We start from the raw sequence: 13,924 nt of genomic DNA, 5'->3' as shown, positions 1-13,924 counted from the left end.
TGGAACTTGAAAATTTGGAAGTAGGGAATTTTGGAACTTGAGAATTTGGAACTAGGGAATTGTAGAAGTAGAAAATTTGAAAACTAGGGAATTTGTACTACCCACTAACAGTCTCTATAACAGAAACCTTTAATGACTCTTTAAAATCACCAACTGATAATTAAAATATTGATAAATTGTTTCTTACTTTTTAGATACAGAAACGAGAAGAGAAAATTGAGTGAGCAATAAAGATGGAGAACGCGAAGGAGGAGACGATAAACATGCAGCTGATCGGTTCCGAGAGCCCGTACAAGTACGTCTTATTCTACTTAATATATATTCCGTGCGTGGAAAAAGCAACCGATTCGATTCGATTCGTTCAAAGTTCAATGAAGCTGAAATTGATACGTTCCGTACAAGTATCATATACGACTGACCTGTGGTTTGTTCGCGATTGTTTGTTTGGGTAATTGATGCTAATTCCCGTCGGAACATGTAACAAAGAACGGGACGTTCCGAATATTCGACAAACAACAAGAACTTGTCGGACGACGATTACATTTGCAAATTGATGCGGTTACAGGGTTAATAATGAAATCGCCGGAAGTGGTCTAAATGCATCGGAAGTACCAATATCACCGACTGCAAACGTAGAAGACTACGACCCCCATAAACATCGAAATAGGCCAAATCCAACTTCGTAAGTATTCCATCGATGTTTCTCTTCTTAATCATACGAGATGGGAACCAGCGAATTTTAGAACTAGGGAATTTCAAAATTAGGAAATTTGGAACTAGAGAAATTTAAAACTAGTAAATTTGGAACTTGGAAATTTTTGAATTGGGGAATTTTGGAACCAGAGAATTGGTAACTAGGGAAGTTTGGAACTGGGGAGTTTTGGAACTAGGGAATTTGGTAACTAGGGAGATTGGGAACTAGGGAGATTGGGAATTAGGGAGATTGGGAATTAGGGGGATTGGGAACTAGAGAGATTGGGAATTAGGGAGATTGGGAACTAGAGAGATTGGGAACTAGGGAGTTTGGAAACTAGAGAGATTGGGAACTAGGGAGATTGGGAATTAGGGAGATTGGGAACTAGAGAGATTGGGAACTAGGGAGTTTGGAAACTAGAGAGATTGGAAACTAGGGAGTTTGGAAACTAGAGAGATTGGGAACTAGGGAGATTGGGAACTAGAGAGATTGGACACTAGGGAGATTGGGAACTAGAGAGATTGGGAACTAGGGAGATTGGGAACTAGGGAGTTTGGAAACTAGAGAGATTGGGAACTAGGGAGTTTGGAAACTAGAGAGATTGGGAACTAGAGAGATTGGGAACTAGGGAGTTTGAGAACTAGAGAGATTGGGAACTAGGGAGATTGGGAACTAGAGAGATTGGGAACTAGAGAGTTTGAGAACTAGAGAGATTGGGAACTAGGGAGTTTGGAAACCAGAGAGATTGGGAACTAGGGAGATTGGGAACTAGGGAGATTGGGAACTAGGGAGATTGGGAACTAGGGAGATTGGGAACTAGGGAGATTGGGAACTAGGGAATTTGGAACTAGAGAGTTTTGAAACTAGGAAATTTGGAACTAAGGAATTTGGGATCTACGAAATTTGAAACTAGGGAATTCGGGATTTAGGGAATTCGGAACTCGGAAATTTGATAACTAGGAAATTTTGAAAGTAGAAAATTTAAAAGCTAGGAAATTTGGAACTAGAGAATTCGGATACCTTAGAGAAAATTATCTTAACATTCCTTAAAATTTTTTGTCTCCTGTGTTCCTAGATCTATAAATTTCCCAACATTATAATTCTCATGAAAATATTTCAGAGTGTATTTCTTTACAGAAACGCAGAGACCCTGATACATTTACTGAAAGGAAGCCTGGGAACCGGAATTCTGGCAATGCCGAACGCATTCTGCAACAGTGGACTTGTTACCGGTGTGATAGCCACAGTGATCATAGGAGTGTTATGCACTTATTGCTTGCACGTACTAGTGAAAGCTCAGTACAGACTGTGTAAACGGTTAAGAGTTCCTATATTGAGTTATCCGTTGAGTATGAAGTACGCTCTCGAGGAAGGTCCAGCGTGTGTCAAATGGTTCGCGCCGTATGCACCGTAAGTATGATCGACCGTGCACATCTACACACGGACACATCCATATTTCTACACTTGTCATAATCATCGTGTATCTCGACGTAATCATTATTTCGTCATTTTCTTGCTCATCGATTGTCGATGTTTATGCATTTACATTTTACCGATGGATCATCGATAATACTTAATCGATTTTCGTGAATTATCTTTGCGGTCTTATACGTCACAAGACAGTAACGATTATTTTGGGAATGTTCGTTAATGTTTTGAGAAAATACGTATTTGTATAAACATCCGCAATCTAATTATCAGAGCTGATTAAATGCTGGTTCAAGTAATTTAATTAATTGATTTATTGTATTATATTGTTGTTAATGAAGTGGAAGATTTATTTTTAACGTGCTCTAGATAGTACTCGAAGTGCTGCAAATTATTGTTAATGAATTTTATCTTATTTATTTAAATCGAACGTTGTTTGTTGTCAACAGCAAGTCAGCCATTTTTCTTTTTAAATATTAACGAAACCTTTATGTAGACGTCTTCGTTAAGCTTTAAATTGGTATGCCATAAGTCCTATTTTCTGATAATTTTATGTCATGAAATCGTGTGCGACTTTGCAGTATTCAAACACGCAACAATCTAATACAAAAATCATTTTCTTAAATAAAATTCAATTTTAATATATCGAAAAAATATGTATGACAAATAAAATTGAAATGTTTAAAAGACTCAGCAATTCGGAATTACGAAATTTGATGCAATTTAGTAGAAGATGCGAACCAATAAAGTGATGTCTGATCATGGTTGACCGTATCTACTTGAGCCACTCCACTGTACTTCGAACGGATTCAAATTGGCGCGAAATTATGAATGAAACTTATTAAAAAATTACTCGCTATTGAACTACAAAAATTTCCCTAATTTGTCTATATAGAATTCTCTAATTTATTTTAATTGACAATCGAAATTCTTGCTAAAAAACATTGATGATACCATAAATGAAAAATGTTTAAAAAGACGCGAAAGATAATAAGATAGTATTAGAAACAAACTTATCAAATATTATCTTACACCGCGATCAGCGACACAATTTTTCTGAAGCTACAGTTTAAAATTCATAACATTTCTCTTCTTTCATTACTTCTTCGTTCAACAATAATATAATTTCACGTAACGAAAAATTTTCCAAAACGTGAAGCACTTTTCTGCCCCTTCCTGCATCGCTCACGAACCTCGAATCAATTCACGCACACAAAGCACGCACAGATCATCCCCCCACAAAACTACTAAAACGGCTGAAGGCCATTCAATTGTAACATGAAAGTTGCTGTTATATTTGCAGAGGACTCGTAGACGGGTTCATGATAGCGTATCAATTGGGAATATGCTGCGTTTATATCGTATTTGTAGCGTCGAATATCAAGCAGGTAAATAGCCGAAGCGGGAATGATGAAAAAATCAAAAAAATCGATGACGCCGAAAACGGATAAAAACGGCGACGCGGGCTTTCTCTTCTATCGAGCGAACAACCGAAAGAAAGCATAAATAAATAAATAAATAATAAAACGACCTAAAGAAACAAGTGAAAGAAAATTAAAACAAAAAAATTCTCTATGAACGAACGATCGGGGTGATTCGATCGAACTCACTGATATATCATTCTCTCTGTTCTGTTGGTGAACACAGGTGGCAGACCAGTACTGGGAACCTTTGGATGTTAAAACGCACATGCTCATTTTATTGCTACCGTTGATTTTGATCAATTACGTTAGGAACCTGAAGTTACTGGCGCCGTTCTCCACCCTAGCGAACCTAATCACGTTCGTTGGTCTGGCTATGATCCTGGTTTATATGTTCAAAGACTTGCCGCCGATTAGCGAGAGAGAAATGTTTGGGACGCTTAGGAACTTCTCTCTTTATTTCGGGACGACGTTGTTCGCTTTGGAGGCTGTTGGAGTGGTGAGTTACGATTTTAGTCTTAGAAATTTAGGGAATTTCAGGATCTAGGAGTATGGGTAAGGTTATTGAAATTTAGGGATTTTGGGATATAGAGATATCGGAGGATAAAGATATAGCTAGGGATTTCAGGAAGTAGGGATTTTGATATCTAGGGGTCTTGGTATCTCCAGATTTTGGGATCTAGGGAGAATGGGAACTAAGGAGATTGGGAAGTAGGGAGATTGGGAACTAGGGAGATTGGGAACTAGGGAGAATGGGAACTAAGGCGATTGGGAACTAGGGAGATTGGCAACTAGAGAAATTGGGAACTAGGAAGATTGGGAACTAGGGAGATTGGTATCTAGGGAGAATGGGAACTAGGGAGAATGGGAACTAAGGTGATTGGGAACTAGGGAGATTGGCAACTAGAGAAATTGGGAACTAGGGAGATTGGCAACTAGAGAAATTGGGAACTAGGGAGATTGGCAACTAGAGAAATTGGGAACTAGGGAGAATGGGAACTAGGGAGATTGGGAACTAGGGAGATTGGGAACTAGGGAGATTGGGAACTAGGGTAATTGGGAACTAGGGAGATTGGGAACTAGGGAGATTGGGAACTAGGGAGATTGGGAACTAGGGAGATTGGGAACTAGGGAGATTGGGAACTAGGGAGATTGGGAACTAGGGAGATTGGGAACTAGGGAGATTGGGAACTAGACAGATTGGGAACTACGGAGATTGGGAACTAGGGAGATTGAGAACTAGAGAGATTGGGAACTAGGGAGATTGGGAACTAGACAGATTGGGAACTAGGGAGATTGAGAACTAGAGAGATTGGGAACTAGGGAGATTGGGATCTAGGGATTTTTGGGATTTGAGGATTCTTTAGATTTAGGGATTCTTGGGATTTTTGGTATTTGGGAATTCTTGGAATTTGAGAATTTTTGGATCTATGATCTGGGGCTTTTTGGATGTTGGAATCTAGGGATTATGAATCTACAGCTAACGAGATTTGGAAGGGTTGTTGTTTAGAAATATTCAGATCCATAGAAATATTCGGATCTTGTGTACACAGTGATCGATGCACCTACAGATACACATATCACATATTTACGAATCTTAAACTTGTTTTTTAACCGTTTTTTTAAATGTAGAAATTCAATTATTGAAAAAAAAGTCTATCGACAACCGCGAATTTCTCTTCTGATACATTTCTACAGAATAACAAGTACATCACGCAGAACAGAATTTTCTGTTGCCCACAGAAACAAGCAATTTAGCACAATATTGAATATGAGATCATATCGGTTTTACGATTTTACCCGTGTACCCTGGATCGATCTATCATTTGGCCTCGTCGATCATTTCCCGTGACTGTTAGCGAAACGAATAGCCTGCACGCTTAGAATAGATCAACAACGCCGCTGCGTCAGTTAATAAACAAATAAATGGCCACTTACTGGACAAGTTTGAGATTGCCGTGATCAGATCGTCAGTGCGTCGATGCAATCCATGCTATTATTTCTCAGCCGTTCTCATCCTCTTCAAGAAATCTCAGTGATTCTCAAGTGCCGTTTAATCCCGAGCTCGATGTTATTTTGATATAATTTATCATTGATCTCTTGTCATAAGTTATGATCGATCGCAAGTGGTATGCTGATAACAAAATACATCGAGAATAATATTTATTTTAATTACAGTAACGACACACCAGTTCCAATATTTTTAGTCCCTAAAGTAATTTCATTTGTTGCTAATAAACAAATTTTTCATATTAGATTTATGTATTGATAGTATAAATATAGATGGTATTAGTATATGTAGATTGGGAACTAGGGAGATTGGGAATTAGGGAGATTGGAAACTAGGGAGGTTGGGAATTAGAGAGATTGGGAGCTAGGGAGATTGGGAATTAGGGAGATTGGGAATTAGGAAGATTGGGAACTAGGGAGTTTGGAAAGTAGAGAGATTGGGAACTAGGGAGTTTGGAAACTAGAGAGATTGGAAACTAGGGAGATTGGAAATTAGAGAGATTGGGAATTAGGGAGTTTGGAAACTAGAGAGATTGGAAACTAGGGTGTTTGGAAACTAGAGAGATTGGGAACTAGGGAGCTGGGAAACTAGAGAGATTGGGGACTAGGGAGTTTGGAAACTAGAGAGATTGGGAACTAGGGAGATTGGGAATTAGGGAGTTTGGAAACTAGAGAGATTGGAAACTAGAGAGATTGGGGACTAGGGAGTTTGGAAACTAGAGAGATTGGGAACTAGGGAGTGTGGAAACTAGAGAGATTGGAAACTAGGGTGTTTGGAAACTAGAGAGATTGGGGACTAGGGAGTTTGGAAACTAGAGAGATTGGGAACTAGGTAGTGTGGAAACTAGAGAGATTGGAACTAGGGAGATTGGGAATTAGGGAGCTTGGAAACTAGAGAGATTGGGAATTAGGGAGATTGGGGACGAGGGAGTTTGGAAACTAGAGAGATTGGGAACTAGGGAGTGTGGAAACTAGAGAGATTGGAACTAGGGAGTTTGGAAACTAGAGAGATTGGGAACTAGGGAGATTGGGAATTAGGGAGTTTGGAAACTAGAGAGATTGGAAACTAGAGAGATTGGGGACTAGGGAGTTTGGAAACTAGAGAGATTGGGAACTAGGGAGTGTGGAAAGTAGAGAAATTGGAACTAGGGAGTTTGGAAACTAGAGAGAGTGGGAACTAGGGAAATTAGAAGCTAGAGAGAATAGGAATTAGGGAATTTGGAAACTACAGAGATTGGAACTAGGGAGTTTGGAAACTAGAGAGATTGGAAACTAAAGAGATTGGGAACTAGGGAGTTTGAAAACTAGAGAGATTGGGAACTATGGAGTTTGGAAACTAGAGAGATTGGGAATTAGGGAGTTTGGAAACTAGAGAGATTGAGAACTAAGGAGATTGGAATATAGAAAGATTGGGATAGTATAAATAGATAAATGTTTTATTATAATTAATATACTTCTTTTTCAATTCCAGATTATCGCACTGGAGAACAACATGAAGACCCCACAGTACTTCGGAGGGTACTGCGGTGTTCTGAACATAGGAATGACGGTAATAGTGGCTCTCTACATTCTTATGGGGTTCTTCGGTTACGTAAAGTACGGAGACAAGGCTGGCGGCAGTATTACTTTCAATTTACGCTCGGACGAAGTGTAAGTGATCTTCAATTGAACGTATCTCCGTTCGAATACATGGCAATTAAACCGTTATTCCATTTCAGGATGGCACAGAGCATCAGGATTATGTTCGCTATCGCGATCTTTATCACGCATGCTCTTCAAGGATACGTCCCTGTCGAAATTATATGGAACACGTATCTCGATCAGAAGATACAGAAACGGAAGATCTTCTGGGAATACGTGTGCAGGACTGTCATCACTTTAATCACTTGTAAATATATTCATTAATTGCTACTAAATTATTGTCAACTAATTGATAATATTGTAATATGATAATATTGTAAAGTTTGATCAGAGAGGATGGTAACTGTTCAAGCATACAAGTATTCATATGTACATGTGTGTATTATATGTACATGTGTGTAACGTCCTTGAAGTGGTTCATTACAAAAAATTTCTAATTAAATTTTATTCGAAATATTTCAAGAAATTATTGTCAATTATTTGCTGTATCAAACTGCTCTTATGTGACAATGTTGTAAAGTTTGATCAGACAGGATGGTAACTGTTCAAGCATACAAGTATTCATATGTACATGTATGTATTATACGTGCATGTGTGTAACGTCCTTAAAGTGATTGATTACACAAAATTTTTCCCAAAAACTTCATTTGAAATATTTCTAAAAAGTTTTTCTTTTTCAGTCACACTGGCAGTCGCTGTACCCAGATTGGGTCTCTTCATCTCCCTCTTCGGGGCCCTCTGCCTCTCCGCCCTGGGCATCGCCTTCCCAGCGATCATCGAGATTTGCGTACTGTGGCCAGAGAGAGAATTCGGTCCATGCATGATCATGCTATTAAAGAACATTTGTCTGATAGTGTTTGGTCTGCTGGGTCTGGTGATCGGCACTTACGTCAGCATCGTCGACATCGTTAACTCCTTCAAGTGAAGCTTACGTGCGATCTGGAAGAAACAATCGAAGGAAGATAAACGAAGAGAGAGGAGAGTAAGAGGATGCTATATAGGGAACATGCCGCAGCTTCTCGTCTCAGTTTAGCTTACAGCGGCGATATACGAGACGTGCTCCCGAAATGATGTCTTCGTGTTTTAATCTGCTCTTTCATCTTGATAGATCAAGTTACACGTTGTAATAGTGTCTGATTTTAACAGACTTGTATCAAATGTCAAATCAAGTAGTGTCTGATTTTAACAGACTTGTATAAAATAACAAATCAAGTAGTGTCTGATTTGAACAGACTTGTATCATATATCAAATCAAGTAGTATCTGATTTTAACAGACTTGTATCAAATAACAAATCAAGTAGTGTCTGATTTGAACAGACTTGTATCAAATATCAAATCAAGTAGTGTCTGACGTGATCAAAGTCTAGTGTCAAATATCAAATTACATATAGTTCGATTTCATCAGACTAGTATCACATGTTTGATGAAACAAAATATTACAATATCCATACAGCACTTTCCATTTCAAATAAATTAAATCTTGCCTTTAAAGTTGTAGGAATATTGATAATGATCTATCAGTATGATAAAGTTTACTGAAACCTGAGAATATCATTTTGGGAGCTTTTCGTGTTAGGTAGACAAGCGTGCAGAGGGTCTTTTAGGGAAATTGCGAGCGGACTAGCATTCAGGTAATGCTTCTCTCGCGCCATTATCGCCATTAGCGCACCTTAAACAGAGTTTTTAGATGTATTGTTTAACTACGACCAGGAGTCGTGCAGTGTTGGGCACAAAATGACATTGGATATAAATGCATGTCGGTGGAAATCATGTAATTTGGACTTTGCATGTGGTTACTCGTGGAGATAATCATTATACATGATGAACTTGACGGACACTTATATATGATGAACCTGATGAACAATTATATATGATGAATTTGATAAAACATTACATATGATAAACCTGATGAATCATTATACATGATGAACCTAATGAACTGTTATATATGATGAATTTAATGAAACATCACATATGATGAACCTGATGAACTATTATATATAATGATTTCAGTGAACCATTGTATACAATGAACCAGTCAAACCACCACATTTGATGAATTTGATGAACTATTATATATGATGAACATGATGAACAGTTATATATGATGAATTTGATGAACCATTACATATAATGAACTTGTTGAACCATTATGTATAATGATTTCAGTGAACCATTGTATACAATGAACCAGTCAAACCACCACATTTGATGAATTTGATGATCTATTATATATGATGAACATGATGAACAGTTATATATGATGAATTTGATGAACCATTACATATAATGAACTTGTTGAACCATTATGTATAATGATTTCAGTGAACCATTGTATACAATGAACCAGTCAAACCACCACATTTGATGAATTTGATGAACTATTATATATGATGAACATGATGAACAGTTATATATGATGAATTTGATGAACCATTACATATAATGAACTTGTTGAACCATTATATATAATGATTTCAGTGAACCATTGTATACAATGAACCAGTCAAACCACCACATTTGATGAATTTGATGAACTATTATATATGATGAACATGATGAACAGTTATATATGATGAATTTGATGAACCATTACATATAATGAACTTGTTGAACCATTATATATAATGATTTCAGTGAACCATTGTATACAATGAACCAGTCAAACCACCACATTTGATGAATTTGATGAACTATTATATATGATGAACATGATGAACAGTTATATATGATGAATTTGATGAACCATTACATATAATGAACTTGTTGAACCATTATGTATAATGATTTCAGTGAACCATTGTATACAATGAACCAGTCAAACCACCACATTTGATGAATTTGATGATCTATTATATATGATGAACATGATGAACAGTTATATATGATGAATTTGATGAACCATTACATATAATGAACTTGTTGAACCATTATGTATAATGATTTCAGTGAACCATTGTATACAATGAACCAGTCAAACCACCACATTTGATGAATTTGATGAACTATTATATATGATGAACATGATGAACAGTTATATATGATGAATTTGATAAACCATTACATATAATGAACTTGTTGAACCATTATGTATAATGATTTCAGTGACCCATTGTATACAATGAATCAGATACACCATTATATATGACAAATTTGATGAACCATTACATATGATGAACCTGGTGAACTATTACATATGGTGAACTTGATAAACCATAATCCATTATACATTCATGATGAATTTGTTGAACCTTGGTGAACCTAGTGAACTATTACACATAATGAACCTGATGAAATATTACATATGATGAACCTGATGATCCATTATACATTCATGATAAATTTGTTGAATCTTGGTGAACCTGGTGAACCATCACATGTAATAAACTTGATAAACTATTATATATGATAATCCTTATGATCCATTATACATTCATGATGAATTTGTTGAATCTTGGTGAACCTGGTGAACTATAATGAACCTGATAAAACATTACATATGATAAACCTGATGACCCATTATACATTAATGATGAATATGTTGAACCACAGTGAACCTAATGTACTCAAATCATCACATATGACATAGTTGAGTCATTATATCTGATAAATCTGAAGAATTATACCTGCCGAGCGAAAAAAGAAGTATGTACCATAGACATAAGGCTAAGCAAACATTTCCCTTTTGAATCAGGGACACGAAACATCCAACGTTGCCGAATTAAACTGTACTCACGCTACTTAAAGTCGTTAATTAGGATTATACATACATAATTAAACACATACGGTGCCTATACTAATTTCTAGTTGCTCGTTAGTCGCACTGCCAAAGGAGCAATTCAGCAGAAACAAAAATTAGTATTCTCCTGAATGTCTCTTTTTATCTGAAAGTATTTTAAGCGAATAGAGCTAAGTAGATGATTTATAAGAGTAAAGTGTTAGATATTGTTAAGAAGCGGAATTTTCCTATTCGAAAGGGAAAATTACTGTTAGATACTTGCTGAGAACACTTTAACACTTTGACTAATTTTTTTTTTTATATTTAAGTAGCATTGTAGCTGGATATTCGTAGAAGTAAGCACTTTAACACTTTGTCACTTTTGGAAAATTGGGATCGGTTATAATTGGTAATTTATAATTGGTAGCTTATTATGGTTATTGATATACAGGGTGTTCGGATAGTGGTGGAAATAATTTCGGGGAGTGGTAGCTGAGGTGGTAGTGAACAACTTTCTCCTTTAACGAAATGCTGACTGAAGCTTGGTTTTTAAATTATTAAGGAACAACAATGGACCTATCAGAGCGCGAGAATAGCGCGCGCTTGGACGCGAGAGTGATTCGAATTCTCAAATCTCCAATTTCTCAAATCCCCTAATTCTCAAATTTCCAAACCCTCAAGGTTCCAATTTCTCAAATCCTCAAATCCTCAAATTCTCAAATTTCCAACTTCTCAAATTCCCAAATTCTCAAATTTCCAATTCCTCAAATCCCCAAATTCTCAAATTTCCAATTTCTCAAATTTCCAAATTCTCAAATTTCCAATTTCTCAAATTTCCAAACCCTCAAGGTTCCAATTTCTCAAATCCCCAAATTTTCAAATTTCCAATTTCTCAAATCCCCAAATTCTCAAATTTCCAATTTCTCAAATTTCCAAATTCTCAAATTTCCAATTTCTCAAATTTTCAATTTCTCAAATTCCCAAATTCTCAAATTTCCAAACCCTCAAGTTTCCAATTTCTCAAATCCCCAAATTCTCAAATTTCCAACTTCTCAAATCCCCAAATTCTCAAATTTCCAATTTCTCAAATTCCCAAATTCTCAAATTCCAAACCCTCAAGTTTCCAATTTCTCAAATCCCCAAATTCTCAAATTTCCAACTTCTCAAATCCCCAAATTCTCAAATTTCCAATTTCTCAAATTCCCAAATTCTCAAATTTCCAAACCCTCAAGGTTCTAATTTCTCAAATCCCCAAATTTTCAAATTTCCAATTTCTCAAATCCCCAAATTCTCAAATTTCCAATTTCTCAAATTCCCAAATTCTCAAATTTCCAAACCCTCAAGGTTCTAATTTCTCAAATCCCCAAATTTTCAAATTTCCAACTTCTTAAATCCCCAAATTCTCAAATTTCCAATTTCTCAAATTCCCAAATTCTCAAATATTCAAACCCTCAAGGTTCTAATTTCTCAAATCCCCAAATTTTCAAATTTCCAATTTCTCAAATTTCCAAATTCTCAAATCCCCAAATTCTCAATTCTCCAATTTCTCAAATCCCCAAATTCAGTTGTTCAGTACTGAAAAATGTGTTCAGTACCACTTCAACTACCACCTCCAGAAATTTCAGGGGGACTATGTCCACCAGTAGCCGAATATCCTGTATCTTACAATAACCGTAATAATTTCTTTCTTATTTTACAATGACTCTAATTAACATCTTCACAATTATAATAATTAATATCTGTCCATAACATGAATAACAATGAAGTATCAAAGTACAAGATTAAATTCGAGTATCAAAAAACCACCGAAGTGTTAAAGTGTTAAAAACATTCGAAAAACCACCGGCAAAAATATTTTGCTATCCGATTTCCATCCACGTGACTGGCTTCCGTCAATCTTCCTAATTTGATCACTAAAAATTTGAACGAATGCCCAGCACTAGACACGGACTGTACAAACAGAAGCCTGTGATCGAAGATTTTGTACAGGAACGAACAATATTGTTGAAAAAGTTTACAGATGTATATTACATAAAAGAAGAAGGTCAAAGAACTGCCCGGTTGCAGCAATAAGAAAGAGAAAAGCGTAGTCAGTTATGCCGTATTTTTTATTCGACAAGCTTGCGTACAACGATTCGCGAACCAAGTAGAACAAAGTTGAAAATTTTCCACCGCGAAAACAAGATGCATCGTAAATCGCTACTTCTGTATCGTCACTGCCGGGAAATCGATCCAAATTATTGTCGAATCCAGCGAAAAGATACGTCCTGTTTCTTTCTTTCGAGCTTGTACGATCGCACAATCATTCTCGATGTTTCTATTTTATGTTGAGGAATATTTTTGCAGAGCGACGTATATTTACGTCGTTGGGAACTAATTATTTGATGTTCAGCTACGATAGCATAGAGATCTTTCTTCGAAAAAATTAGTAATAAACGAAATTATTTATCAATTTCTAGATCGTGTTATTTTAATATACTGAAAGGGTTTGTCTCTAATTGTCAAAATTGTTTCTTTTAAATAACTGCTTGGTAGAACTGATTATTAAGGATTAATTAGGTTTTTGTTATAATTAAAACTTAAATTAAACAGGTACCTTCGTAACTGTGTTTAAGTGTTATTCGTAAGTTCAAAAATTTAAACTCGAATTATAAACTGTTTGAAAATATAAAAATTTTATTTCAAGTTGAAACGAAGGAAGAATTGAAAAATTTTATTAAAAGTTGAAACGAAGGAAAAATTGATAAAATATTATTAGAGTTTGAAGAGAAGTCGAGAATCGTACTTACGGTTATCGATAGTTTAGGAAAAGATTGATTTATAAAAATTAGATCCAAGGAGGAATTTAATTAATTTTCTACCGCATTATTTTACCTGTAAAACAATCAAGTTTTGTAAACTAAATATCCTTTGACAAATGATCTTTTGTATATTTTAACGTTCGAGAATTCTTTTTTGTTTTTGGTCAGTGTATTTCTGATGTACGATAATAAACCCTCTATTCTTACCTG

General features: G+C 36.0%; 1 protein-coding gene across 5 annotated transcripts in view; it reads left to right on the top strand.

Moving 5' to 3' along the window:
• The window catches only part of LOC100879351 (proton-coupled amino acid transporter-like protein acs), a 27,186-nt gene extending 13,262 nt beyond the window's left edge, over positions 1–13,924 (top strand). For all 5 annotated transcript variants that reach the window (XM_076530308.1, XM_076530307.1, XM_003706085.3 and 2 more), the window contains 8 exons: positions 195–295; positions 566–682; positions 1,832–2,104; positions 3,426–3,510; positions 3,770–4,042; positions 7,025–7,203; positions 7,272–7,441; positions 7,875–13,924. In XM_076530308.1, coding sequence (XP_076386423.1) covers positions 234–295; positions 566–682; positions 1,832–2,104; positions 3,426–3,510; positions 3,770–4,042; positions 7,025–7,203; positions 7,272–7,441; positions 7,875–8,119 — 1,404 coding nt within the window. In that variant the 5' untranslated portion in view covers positions 195–233 and the 3' untranslated portion in view covers positions 8,120–13,924. The remainder of the gene's footprint in view (positions 1–194; positions 296–565; positions 683–1,831; positions 2,105–3,425; positions 3,511–3,769; positions 4,043–7,024; positions 7,204–7,271; positions 7,442–7,874) is intronic.

This window comes from Megachile rotundata, chromosome 4 (genome assembly GCF_050947335.1).
Source record: "Megachile rotundata isolate GNS110a chromosome 4, iyMegRotu1, whole genome shotgun sequence".
NCBI lineage: Eukaryota > Metazoa > Arthropoda > Insecta > Hymenoptera > Megachilidae > Megachile > Megachile rotundata.
This window is presented reverse-complemented; position numbering and strand designations above follow the sequence as displayed.